Genomic DNA, 14,453 nt, shown 5'->3' with positions numbered 1-14,453 from the left:
TAGAAACTTGGGTATAGCAGAATAAAGGCTTCCTTCAGTACCCTGACGACCACAGCATGCAACCACTGACACCGGTGCGCAACCGGAAAGTCTCTAGAAAACTTCAGCTATGATGAAGCAAGGACCCCATCTCCATTCAAGCTGACATTTTGAATATGTTTGGCTTTGGGGTTGTTTTTTTTTGACTGCCTCATTTGGCATGTTTATCATACATGATAATCAAGCCAAGTCAGATGCCTTTGTTGCTAATGTTAACTAGAGTGGCACAACTGATATTCCCCTATCCAACTACCCTGGGACAGATAAGCTATGACAACCAGAGACAAAGAATCGTCAAAGAATCTGCACAAAGCTCGAGTGAACAGGAGGAAAAATGCACACAAATGGTGGCTCCATCATGAAATGATAAAACAGAATAAGGACAGCCCAGAGAGGGCAAAGAGCCAACCCACACTTGGAATGGTAGACATGTACAAACACAGACTTATATGTAGATGTAACTTCTATTGTCAACACATTTTTTTTAAATAGGGATAATTTTAGACTATTTATAAGGCTGTAAACATTTTCAGTTTGGAAACAATGTATTTATTCACTCTTTTTCTGTGGCTGGACAAAGGGCAGTATTTATTAGGTGTAGGGTCTGACAAAGCCTTTAGTGCTGTTAATCACACCAGCTTCCTTGATATATTAAGGCTATTAGGACATAACTAGATAAAGATGCACATGTTACTAAGTGAAACACCTTCTATCTGTCTAATGGAAACCAAGTGTTGATTTAAGTGGAGTCATCTGTTTAAAACAGAGAGAGAAAGAAATTGAAATAAACCCAAGATTAACAGATGTCGGAGAAGGGTCAATGGCGAGCAATGTTGGATCCAAGACTTTTAAAATAGAAACGTACATGAATATTTGAACTCATTTGAATATTTCTCTCTGCTTGACTGTGCAAATATAGCATTTAATACCATTCATTTAGATTTAAATAATACATGCATAATCATCTATACGTAAGACAGTTTCTGTGCCATGTAGGCATGTTCAGTCCTCTCCACCCCTAGGTTCCCGGGCTGCAAAATGATGTTGGGAGATTAATTTCTAGACGATTTAAAATCTACTGTCTAAAATAGTCCCAGTACATTTATATTGGCTGGGTTGGTGTGGTTTATGTGTTTATATATGCTGTTCTCAAGTACTGTATGGTTTTATATTAATGGGCTATGATTATGTTGAACACTGCACTGGCCAATATAACTATTCAAAACTAGAGGGGCTTTTAAACACAATAACAAAAAGGAATGTTGATTTGTGGTTAAGTCCCAGACACAGCTTAAGCTAAATTCCTGGCTGTGCCACAGATGCCACTGTGATACCTCGGGCAAGTCACTTCCTGCACCTTAGCTGCAAAAGAGGGAAATAAAATTTTCTTTTTCCTTTCCTTTCTCTATTTTTGTGTGTTTAGTCTGTCAGAGCAGGAGCCCTCATGCTATGATGAACCTAATGAAGCTACCACAAAGAAGGCCCATCCTAAAGGGAGGCAGCAAATCAGAGTATGACACCACGGCATACAAGGGCAATCACACTCTGCCGGGTTGGGCTGCTGGCTGATTGCTGGAGATACCAAGTGTAGCATCAGTTACCTGGGGATAGAAAGAGAACCTGTGGCACAGGTTCACAGCCCTGTGCTAACTGCTGAAACAGTGGGATACTTTAAAGACGTGTAAAAAGTTGTCATAATCATATTTGTTCTGGATTTTTATAGAAGTAATGCAAATCTTTATTTTCTTATTGAAAGATGAATTGTGATTTTTTCACAACCCCAGCAGGTAGGATACAGGAACAGAGAAGGACTTGAGGAAACTACATTTGCCACCTTGGTTTCCTGAGCTCTAGGAGGGGTAGGTATACTTTGAACCAGGTGTTCATATTCTACTTTTTATTGCCTGCCTACTTTTCTTCTTTTCCCTTTGACTCCCATAGCTCTAAGCAGGAGTCAGACAGCAAAGGCTCCGTCTCCTATTTCTCCTCCTGCAATCTAAGCAGCACAGGACCATTTCTGTTTTGCAATTTTTATTTGGGGGTGGTGGTGGGGGGAAGGGGGAGCAGATAGGGTGACAGAAGGTATGGACTTTGCATAAGAAAGGGAGGATACCTTCCTTTATTCTGAACCTTTTCCAAGAGCTGAACAGATTCCAACCTGAAAAGACTGCAGCCTGAATAGAGTCCTTTCAACTCCATGCACTTTTCCTCCCTGATACTCAACTGCAAATGAAAATAAAATATTTTAATTCCAGCGAGATCACTCTAAAAACAGATCTTTGACAAGCAACAATTTCAACTTTGATGCGTCTAACTTCAATGGAGGTTCATCCTAGTGTATCAAAACCAACATTTGCCATTTATGTTAGAACGCTTTTTGGTCGCTCATCTGCAACACACACACACAAAATAAAATGCAGAGGTGATCTTATGGTCATTTCTTTTCCTTTAACCTGTAAGACAGACAGATAGAAGTCTTCTTTGTAGCACTCTGAACACATGTTGTTCACTTACATCCCTTTTCTCTGATCCGCTCTACAGGGTATTTAGCCCATACAACTGCTCCACATTCTCTCGGCACATTCACCATGCATTTCCATTCCACATCAAATGTAAACAGTCTATGCACAAGAATGATGGAGGCTATGTTTCAAATCTTGCTTGGGTTTACCTTTGAATGCCAGACAAAACAGGCTTTATGAGGTTTAGTAAAAGATGGAGTTATCTCAATTTGCAGACCTTACATCCACTTGCATACCTCCCATTATAAACACAACAGCTGATCCCCAAACCAGCAACCAGTCTGAAGATTATTTAAAAGATCATCAGCTGGTGATGCATTACGTCATTCCTTCATTTCCCCCCCCCCAATTCCTAGATTTTATAGGATACATTGCATGTTACCTGAAATTCTTCTGGGATTTCTGCTCTTAATTATCACGGAGGCAGCTATGCAGATCAGAAGCATGCAGCTGTGGCCAGTGTTAAGAATTCAAAAGTCATTAATCAGATCCCAAACAGGGAAGAAATAAATAAGATTAAAAATATATATATATAACACTTTGTATTTGTAAAGGTTTACACTCTGCCTTCAGCACCATGCAAACTATTGTCTGCACCCAGAAGTGTTAGAAATCTGGGGTAAAATCTATAGCAATTCACTTAAGCAGGAAGTCTTTTCTTTATGAATATTTCACTTTTGCTGTTTTAATAAAATATGTAGAGGAGTATCACAGATGACTGCATGTGACTGAATGACCAGAGCTTAATTAGACATTGCTTTTGAACACTAGCACAGCAACTGTGTGCTAACTTGAACTACCTTCCATCACTATTCTTTAGAATACAGTAATATTTCGTTTTGCTTAACTCTCTCACAGGATTGAGAGAGCATATACTCTCAATTCCTGCAAATAAGCTAATGAGTTGCAGCACCCTCACCGTCTGTGGCTATTTATGTTCAGAAGATAGGTTTTTGTGTGCTGTTTTTTTTTTTTTTTTTATGTTATCGCATTTCCTGTGATCCAAGAGCTGACACTACAGAAACAGACCAGAAAACATCATGATTGCTTGTAACACTGCTCGCTCGGTAGGCCAGGTCTGTAACTATATCGAAGCTACTGCGCCTAGATAATAGCCTACAGGTTACAGATAGTACTTAACACAGAGTATATCAAGCAATTTCAATATTAATGCAAAAACTGATTGTTTTTTATTTGTGCTGCAGTAGGATTTAATCATCTTCAAACAGATAAAATTAGTGCTAGCAAATGGATGAAAGTGAAGGCTATTCCAAAGACCTTCAAGGCACAGTGCTGCAAAAACTCACATGAATGCCCTCTAGACAGGCACAGTGGTCTGCTTGCACAGCCTTCATAAACAGATCAGGTCTTAAACAATGTACAGCAACCTTCAGCTGCATGGGGCTGTGCGGGTGACAAATCCAGTGGCAAGTAGCTGTGTATAACAACCTACTATAAAAAGGGCTATATCAAACAAGACTAAAGTTTATCCCACTCCATTATCTTGTCTCTGGTGCAAGGCTTGTAACAGAGCCTTAACAAAAAGAGTGTAAGAAAGTACATATACATAAAATCATGCTTTTCCTCTTTTTACCAACTCATCACTGACTGCTGTTTAAAGTACTTGCTGAACTGGAGGGTACATACAGACATCCCATTTAATAATCCTCAGCTGAACCCTTCTCCATGACTTTGCCTAAACTGTCTCTCAGTTTGTTTCTATTCTGGATACCAAAGCTTCTGACAGCAGTGAATCCTACATGTAATTATTTTTTGTTTTCATTTTCAACATGTATGTCTGATAATTTTATGTCACTGCAGCTAGGGAGATGGAAAGCAGAGGTTACTGGGAATGGAAATCTGCAGTTTTTCTTTGTTTACCCACTGAAATATTATCGGATTGGTGAGAGAAAAGCTATTAAAATTTTAAGGCTGCCTAACAATCTAGATGGATGAAAGATGTGCTTAGTTGTAGTCCAATTTATAGAAAATGGGCATCCTCCATCACAAAGTTCAGGACCAAAATTGCTTCCTTATGCTTATACTTCAGCATCTGGAAAAAGACTAAGGATTGAATTAATAGGGGTACTTAATCTTCCACATGCCTTTTAATATTCATCCACATGCCCCAGATTACTACTTCTGCATTATTGCAAATTCTGTATACAAAATGAATAACCGCTTGGTGGTGGTTGTTTTGATTTTTATTGATTTTGCATATATTTTAACATTTCCATAAAACCCACAATTTTTTGTTCTGTTCCTAGATATCAGGAAGGCAAATCCTCACACACCTATTGCAGGAGCTGCAAATATTTAAAACCTGAACTGCCTCCCATATGTTCAGCCTGCAAAGTGCTAAATATTTCCACACCAGACACTTTCTGAAGCCGTCTCTTCCAGCTGATGACTCATGGCTCTAACCATGATTTCCAGCGCTGACCAGAAATTCAGAAGATGGTTGGCTGTCAGTTTTTTATCATCAATTTTCAGCATCATTATTCAGTTAAAAATAAAGCCAAAATGTCCCTATCCATTACACACTGATGTGCAAGGCCATCGTCGGTCAAGGCCTTTTTTGAAGTTTGCACTAATTGCTGTTACAGCTGGAAGGAGAGTAACTGCTCCCACAGGCTACAGAACACCATAAAAAACAGACAAAAAAACCCACCAAGGTTTAATCCTGTGTTAGATAAGGCAGATATTTCACATAAAATTGGAAGACTGGCCACACACAAAGAATTCTTTTAGGTGAACAAGCTGTCAGCATGAAACTTGGTATTTGTGAACCCAGGCAGAGGTAGATGAGATAATACTTTTCCAAGTAAAATGTTAAACTACCTAATATATGCTCTTAGGATTGTAAATATGGAGCATCCAATAATGACAGACATATATACATATTTATACCTCCATTTATGACAGAAATGTTGTCATGTAAGTAACACGTGTTACTGAGCAAAACTGTGTCACATTAATCAAAATAAAAAATCATCTCAAAGGCATAAACTTTGATAAAGCTTAATGCTTCTGTCTAGCTTGATGAAGGAAGGCTGAAATATTGGCTCATCGAGGCTACCATATGTTTTGATTAAAAGGCCTGCTTCGCAGCCTGCCAGGTCAAAGGAAAGAATCCAATACCTTTTACAGGCTCTGGAGCATGTCCTAAATCTTTCTGTGTTGGATGGGCTGGGAGTTCATTATTAGAAATGGCATTATTACAATTTACCTTATGATACAATGAAACATCAAATTTATTAATGTTACAGAGAAATTCCTCTGCAATATATAACTTAGGTTCATACATTTTTGAGCAAATCAACAAGAGAAATAAGTTAGATATGAAACCTTTTGCAATGGGGAACTATTAGTTGATCAGAAAGCAGGAGCAGGAAAGAGCAAGAGTAAAATTAGTAGCTGGACCTAGACTTATCAATGGTCATTCTGTTCAGCTGCACCATGTTTAACAGGGTTCCAGCCAAACTGGTTTCTTATACATGTATGGATAGAATCAACACTCTGGTGAAACAGTTACAGAAAATTATTTAGGCAGAACAAAATGTCACGCCACATATATAAATGTTGCAACATACAGGTTTCCACCACTTTTTAAATGTCACCTCAAATAAAGTCTTTACATGTACTTCTCTTTAATGGTTTCATACTCGGCACTCGCAGTGAAAAATGTATCAAATATATACTATATCCTTATGGTTTTACTGAACATGGGATCTGTACATTTAACAATCAAAGACATTGTAGGTGGAAGACAGAAAACCAAATCACCATAACCAGAACCCAAAAGAACTGTGCAAAGAAGAGAACTTCCTTTCAGTTTTGGTTTCCAAGAGCAGTTCAGATTTCCAGTAGGCAACTCAAGCAGCAGAGTAGCATCTGTCTCAGGGTTGATGTTTTCACAGTGATATCATGGTGATAGATTTGTTTTCAATTGATTCAAAAAGTGGTGCAATCTGCTTATAAAGTAAATCTGAAAAAGTGAAATGATTCTCTTTTCAGTGCTGTGCTGCATGATTGAAGCTCTGCATGCTGCTTTCTGGGTTGGTACTAGTCAGAATACAGGGGTTCACTTTTTCAGCTGTGAGCATGCAAAATGTGCGTATGCTTGGAATGAATATTGTCTTGCAGGACTGTTGGATTCACATTAGTAGGTGTCACATGTCTCACTACCACATACCTTCTCTAATAACTGAAATCTCCATTTAACCTCTACAACTTAAAATTTATCAGTAGATAGCACTATTCCTAATGTTCCATATAATTGAAAAAAACTATTATGTTAGTAGTGACCTTGGCAGTACTGATATTAATACTTCCTGTCAAGTACAGCAATGGTTCTGAGTACATGGAAGGGACGCCCAGAAAATTGCTTTGGATTGCTATAACTATTCCTTAAAGGCAAATTTTGAAGTGTGCAAATCATTGCAGACAGTTATTTTTGTAACAACTTAACAGAGAATGGAGCGTAATGTCTACTGCTCAGAATGGTTTTATAATTTTTTTGTAAATCTGGGCTCTGTTATTCTGCTCTGGGAGGTCCACAGGCAGGACCTATTGACATTTGGGGGAGTTTGGTATGTAGGCACAACAGACTGGCAAGAGCCCAGGGACTGCCAATTTTAGCCCTTGCTGTATATTCTAGATTATTTTGTGCAGTGCCCATGTTTAAGACTGAATTGTCTTAGGGCAGCCAAGCAACAAGCCCAGCTAATTACCCGAAAAGTGCAAGTTGCGCCTGTTATATATAAACTAATGGTCGGCAAAAGGTTGACAAAGAACAGATTAATTTGTTCTAAAAAGTTAGCATTACAGTAATTTATAGCCAAGCTACAATTAAAGCAGTGAAAAGAAAAGAGGAGATGTAGCATACAGAAGTTCCTGAGCGCACTGTGGGCTTGTTCCTGGACGGACCTGCTGGGCACACCCAGAATTAAACCACTGGCACGCAGTGTGCTCTGCGTGAGGATTAACAGCGCTGCGTACACACAGCTGTGCCTATCTGGAAAAACTGTTTTTGATTTTGATTTTGGTAGCAAGCCAGCAGTGGCCAGGTTCCTTGAGGGTAGGCTGAACAGTCATTCACAGATGTTTCAGGATAAAAAGAAAAAGGCTGGTCACCGCAAATAAATTGATTTGCTGCTGTAATCCCGCTCAGTAACATTCTCTCTGGGACCAGATCGGTGCATCTACATGCACACACTTGGACCAATGCTACCGAGGGGGTTTCATGAGCTCAGTCTAGGCACTGCACCACTGCAGCTACATGCCTTCTAGACCAAAGCTGGCTGGTGTCCCGACAGATCAGGGTGTGGGCACGGTGGGTGCCTGCAACTGCCTGCACTCAGCCATGGCAATACACTTTGAGAAGAACGTAGCATTTGCTACCCTCAGCTTTCTAAGCAACAGAGAACAATGGCAAAGTCAAAATGCACCGCGATTACATGTTGGATTGCGATTTCTTTTCACGAAGGCCTATCAGGTTATGCAGTTTCTAGATACGTTTACGAAACTGCCTTTTCAGTTGCTTGCCAAAATAAAAAAATTCTAGGGGAAGGAATCTGCAGGAGGGTTCCTGCAAGTGTGATTCATCCTCCTGGCTTTTGCATATTAGGAAACAGTCTTTAGTTACATTATCACAAACTGTATATATTACAAGGTCAAAATTTCACTTGGCGCACAAGATGAACAGCCTTTACTGACAGTGCCCCCCCCTTGCCAAATAAACGTGTTCCTAAATTTAAAAGAAGAAAACATGATTTTTTTTTTTGCTGATTTCAATCCTTTGAAATTCAGGTTTGTGTCATAAAGTATTCCTGTCAATATACTGCTGTTTGGCTCTAAGCATTTTATTTTAAAATGTCCCTTTCGGGTGCTGTGCCCCCCATACTGCCAGGCACACAAGTGCCTCTAGAGTATGTATGCTTGTGGCACAAGCACAAAAGCTTTGTGAGAGTGACATGATGTCCCAGAAACACAATTAAATACTCTTGAAGACAGAATTAGCTTTATTTGTAAAAGCTTCTTGAGTTAAAATCCACCTCCACAAAAGCCTATTGGAATATACATAAAATTGGATTCTGCCTCTGTGACATGCAAGTAGCAGATCCTGTGCTGACACCAGACACCCATAAGCAGAAGCACCCACAAATTTAAAAAATGAAGGTTCAGGGTTTCTCCTCTGACTTTCTGCTTTAACACAGACTTTCTGACAACTGTATACCAGCCTTCTGCTGCAACGAGCATACTAACTATCACTGAGAAAGATCTATTAGAAGAACTCAGCTTATTCCTGTGGCATGGGAAATACCATGTGATTTCTTGCTGTAGCAGGAGCGTCCAAATAATTTCAGAAGGTTATGGCTCATTTTAAAATACTTAAAGGAGATTTTTCAGATGCACGAAAGGTGGTTAGGTGCTACCACTAGCCTGTGCCCCTGAAAATCTCTCCTTGAGAAGTCCAGGATTCAAAACTAATTCACAAACCAAATGGGATGTAACTGTTTAAAATATGTAGTCACCTTAAAAACAAGCTGATATAAATATCCTTTATATAGTGCTCAGCTCAGGAAGGATTTAACTGTATGTTGAAAGCATACCATGTACCATGTACTTTATGGGAAAGAGAAGGCCAATTTAGAAGAGTAAGAAAACCAAAAAACTTGCTTTGGCCACCATCTGCAGCTGCAGCACAAATGTGATCTCAGCATTGCCAGTGTGTTCTCATGTATAACACTGTTTGCCGAGTCCAACTGAAATCCTCTATTATTAGCCTTTCAGCTACTTTCAGATAAAATTCCTGCAGATAGGACTAGCTGTATAGGGTAGATAACATACAACTCTGAAACCACAGATGACCTCATGCAACTGCAAAGAAAGAAGGGTCTGTTGCTTTAAACAAGGCCAAAATTTAACCCGGCTATACTAAAATTAAACAGGGAGTGTTTTACAGTCCCATTACAAGACATAAAACGACAGTCACTATAAATTCACGGTGCACTTATTTGTAAGGATGTAAAAAGAGCAATTAATAATTCCAAAACAGCTTATCTCTGCACCAGTACAACACCAAAGCTTTCCCAGGCTTGTTGGAAATTTTACAAATAGCACTGAGAAGCTATTTTAGCTGTCATTTGAGAATTATTTGTCCAAACTAAAGTCATTGCCCTTTGTCACAAGTCACAAGACATTTTTTTAGTGTTCCACGCTTTTAGTTGACATTACAGAGAGAAAATAAATAAATGTAATCCAAACTTTCTGGAAAGGCCTTCCATGTGTAAGAACACTTACCAGCCACAGATCAGAGTGAGCACTGCACAGTGATTCTTAGAATTACAGAATCATAGAACCATTTAGGTTGGAAAAGACCTTTAAGACCATTAAGTCCAACCGTTAACCTATTACTGCCAAGTTTATCACTAAACCATGTTCCTAAGCACCACATCTACAAGTCTTTTAAATACCTCCAGGGATGGTGACTCAACCACTTCCCTGGGCAGCCTGTTCCAATGCTTGACACAACCCTTTCGGTGAAGAAGTTTTTCCTAATATCCAACCTAAACTTCCCCTGGCACAATTTGAGGCCATTTCCTCTCGTCCTATTGCTTTTTAATTGGGAGAAGAGACCAACACCCACCTCACTACAACTTCTTTTCAGGTAGTTGTAGAGAGTGATAAGGTCTCCCCTCAGCCTCCTCTTCTCCAGGATAAACAATCCCAGCTCCCTCAACCTCTTCTCATAAGACTTGTTCTCTAGACCCTTCACAAGCTTTGTTGCCCTTCTCTGGACACGCTCCAGCACCTCAATGTCCTACTTGTAGTGAGCGGCCCAAAACTGAACACAGTACTCGAGGTGCGGCCTCACCAGTGCCGAGTACAGGGGCACGATCACCTCCCTGCTCCTGCTGGCCACACTATTCCTGATACAAGCCAGGATGCCATTGGCCTTCTTGGCCACCTGGGCACACTGCTGGCTCATGTTCAGTCAGCTGTCGACCAGCACCCCCAGGTCCTTCTCTGCCAGGCAGCTCTCCAGCCACTCCTCCCCAAGCCTGTAGCGTTGCATGGGGTTGTTGTGACCCAAGTGCAGGACCCGGCCCTTGGCCTTGTTAAACCTCATACAGTTGGCCTCAGCCCATCGATCCAGTCTGTCCAGGTCCCTCTATACAGCCTTTCCACCCTCCAGCAGATCGACACTCTTGCCCAAGTTGCTGTCATCTGCAAACTGATGGAGGGTGCACTCGATCACCTAATCTAGATCATTGATAAAGATATTTAACAGAACTGGTCCCAACACTGAGCCCTGGGCAACCCAGCTTGTGATCGACCACCAACTGGAGTTAACTCCATTCACCACAACTCTCTGGGCTCAGTCATCCAGCCAGTTTTTAACCCAGTGAAGAGTATGCCCGTCCAAGCCACGAGCAGCCAGTTTCTCCAGAAGAACGCTGTGGGAAACCGTGTCAAAGGCTTTACCAAATTCTAGGCAGACAATATCCACAGTCTTTCCCTCATCCCCTAAGCAGGTCACCTCATTACAGAAGGAGATCAGGTTAGTCAAGCAGGACCTGCCTTTCATAAATCCATGCTGACCGGGCCTGATCACCTGGTTGTCCTGCATGATGGCACTCAAGGTGATCTGCTCAATAACCTTCCTCTGCAGGGGAGGTCAGACTGACAGGCCTGTTGTTCCCCAGATCCTCCTTCAGGCCCTTCTTGTAGAGGGGTGTCACATTTGCCACCTTGCAGTCAACTGGGACCTCCCTGATTAGCCAGGACTGCTGACAAATGATGGAAAATGGCTCGGTGAGCACTTCCACCAGCTCCCTCAGTACCTTTGGGTGGATCCCATCTGGCCCCATAAACCTGTGTGTGTCTAAGTGGTGTAGCAGGTCACTATTTTCACTTGGATTATGGGGGCTTCACTCTGCTCCCTGTCGCTGTCTTCCAGCTCAGGGGGCTGAGTACCTGGAGAACAAGTGGTCCTACTATTAAAGACTAAGGCAAAAAAGGAATTAAATACCTCAGCCTTCTCCTCATCTTTTGTCACTTTGTTTCCCCCCTGCATGCAATAAACGATGGAGATTCTCCTTAGCCCTCTTTTTGTTGCTAATGTATTTATAGAAATATTTTAAATTGTCTTTCACAGCAGTAGCCAGATTCAGTTCTAGTTGGGCTTTGGCCCTTCTAATTTCCTCCCTGCATAATCTCACGACATCCTTGTAGTCCTCCTGGGTTGCCTGCCCCTTCTTCCAAAGGCCATCAACTCTACTATTTTTCCTAAATTCCAGCCAAAGCTCTCTGTTTAGCCAGGCCAGTCTTCTTCCCCGCCAGCTCTTCTTTTGGCACATGGGGATGGCCTGCTCCTGCAACTTTAAGATTTCCTTCTTGAAGAATGTCCAGCCTTCCTGGACCCCTATGCCCTTCAGGACTACCTCCCAAGGGACTCTGTCAACCAGTCTCCTAAACAAGCCAAAGTCTGCCCTCCTGAAGTCCAAGGTGGCAGTTCTGCTGGCCCCCTCCTTATTTCTCCAAGAATCAAAAAAATCTATCATTTTGTGATCTCTGTGCCCAAGAGAGCCTCCAGCCATCACATCACCCACAAGTCCTTCTCTGTTCACAAACAACAGGTCCAGCAGGACGCCTTCCCTAGTTGGCTCACTCACAGCTGTGTCAGGAAGTTATCTTCAACAGACTCCAAGAACCTCCTAGACTGTGTCCTCTCCGCTGTATTGTATTTCCAGAAGACATCTGCTAAATTGAAGCTCCCCATGAAAGCAAAGGCTAGCAGTTGTGAGACTTCTCCCAGCTGCTTATAGAATATTTTGTCTGCCTCTTCATCCTGGTTGGGTGGTCTGTAACAGACTCCCACCACAACACCTGCTTTGTTGGCCTTCTCCCTGATTTTTACCCATAAACATTCAACCCTACTGTCACCATCATTAAGCTGTAGATAATCAAAACATTCCCTAATGTACAGGGCTACCCCATCACCCCTCCTTCCTTGCCTATCCCTTCTGAAGAGTTTATAGCCATCCATTACAGCACTCCAGTTGTGCGTGTCATCCCACCACGTTTCTGTGACAGTAACTATATAATAGTTTTCCTGCTGTACAATGGCTTCTAGCTCCTCCTGTTTGTTGCCCATGCCGTTTGCATTGGCATAGATGCGCTTCAGTTGGGTTATTGATCCCACCACCTTTCTGGGGAGAGAAACCCTAATTCCTACGTGATCATTCTCAGGTGCTTCCGTGGTTTCTAACACATCTATAACCCTTGCGTCCTTGCTGTCACATGGATCACCATCCCATACCTCCACTGAGGCAGCAGACTGAAGGACTTTGCTAGCACTCTGTCCCTGAAACATTGGTGTGCCGCCCCTAGGCTTACCTCTAGCGAGCCTGGTTTTATCCCTTTCCCCATTCAAATCTAATTTAAAGCTCTTTCAATGAGCCCTGTAACTCCTGTGCAAAGATCCTTTTCCCACTTTGAGACAGGTGTACCCTGTCTGTCACCAGCAGTGCAAAATGTACTGTACCTTCCTATCTTCTACTTCACCCTTTTTGTGTGTCACCCTATATACCAAAAGACACCTGTTTCCTTTAAAATGCCATTTATTTCCAATAGATTGAAGTACAGTTCTGAGTACTATTATTCAAGTTTATCTTAAATATTTAAGTAGAAATGTGTAAGGAATGGATATGTCACAAGTGAATCAATACAGATCAGGGTCCTCAGTCTGCATCCTTTGGGATGTGCTGCTCACACCTCATTTGGTTTGCAGAATATTTGCTGGATATTTCTTCAGAACAAATCCCTCATGAGGTTATCACATACTTCCAATTGTGGAAGAAACATTCTGAAAGCTCTTTTCCTCAAGAAAAATTTTCACTCCTTAATACTGAATGAACAGTTGATACACAAGTGAAATAAACCTAAGGTAAAGAAATTCTTTTACCCCCACACCAAATCACCGTAACAGATCAGTAAAGCATCCAAACCATTTCTTTTAACTCTCCCTTTCTTTCCTTAATACCAACATAGGCAAACCTATATTTTTTAACAATGACATAGCCTCTACCTGTCATCTAATTTTTCAAGCACAGCCAGCATTGAAATAAAGGGTTACAAAGCACTTAACTGTTAATTTGAGATTATAGTACAAGTCTGATTTTTTCTGGCTTCATGTCACTTGAAAGGAGAAACTCCATTTGTCATAAGGAATGAAAACCAGGACAGAACAAGGTTTGCTATCGCACTCTCTAAGGAATTGTAGGTGGAGTTATATAAACAACAGAGGAACGATCAAAGGGAAATCTTAGGGACCGTAATATACTGAGGTATTAAAGGAACAGAGCCTTTTATCTATTGTGGAGGAAGGAAGTAGAGCATTGAGACATGTGTAATATATACAATTAAAAATAAAAAACCCAAGCAAGTCCCAAAACAGACTGAAATAAATTAAAGTCTGTTTTTTTCTTGTTCTGTTACAATGACAAGAAAGAACCAAAAATGCAATCTGCCACAAAAATCATGCTCCATCACCTGGAAAAGCTAAGCATTCAACTCTATTTTAAGCTGAATTTTTCCCCACATCCTATGAAACAAGCACTGTTCGATCACAGACCATGTCCTCATTCACTGCCAGCCTAACTGAGGCTTACCTTGTCCTCTACTCTGTTCAGCCTGGCACCAATCGTGTTATTCCCTCGATCTTTGCTTTTTTCTGTAGAACAAGAAACATTTTCAAATTAATATATGGTGGTATAACAAAATAGCAGCAAGCCACAACAGGGTGTGTTTAACTAGCCCACCAACGCAGTGTAACTGAACACCTTTGCCAGGCTGGTAGCTCTGTACCTTAAAAGCAGCTTTTTG

At 41.1% G+C, this 14,453-nt stretch overlaps 1 protein-coding gene across 2 annotated transcripts in view; it reads right to left on the bottom strand.

Moving 5' to 3' along the window:
- The window catches only part of KCNQ1 (potassium voltage-gated channel subfamily Q member 1), a 380,915-nt gene that overhangs the window by 96,743 nt on the left and 269,719 nt on the right, over positions 1-14,453 (bottom strand). For both annotated transcript variants that reach the window (XM_075094586.1, XM_075094587.1), the window contains one exon: positions 14,240-14,301. In XM_075094586.1, coding sequence (XP_074950687.1) covers positions 14,240-14,301 — 62 coding nt within the window. The remainder of the gene's footprint in view (positions 1-14,239; positions 14,302-14,453) is intronic.

The sequence above is a fragment of the Phalacrocorax aristotelis genome, chromosome 5 (assembly GCF_949628215.1).
Source record: "Phalacrocorax aristotelis chromosome 5, bGulAri2.1, whole genome shotgun sequence".
In the NCBI taxonomy this organism is placed as follows: Eukaryota; Metazoa; Chordata; class Aves; order Suliformes; family Phalacrocoracidae; genus Phalacrocorax; species Phalacrocorax aristotelis.
This window is presented reverse-complemented; position numbering and strand designations above follow the sequence as displayed.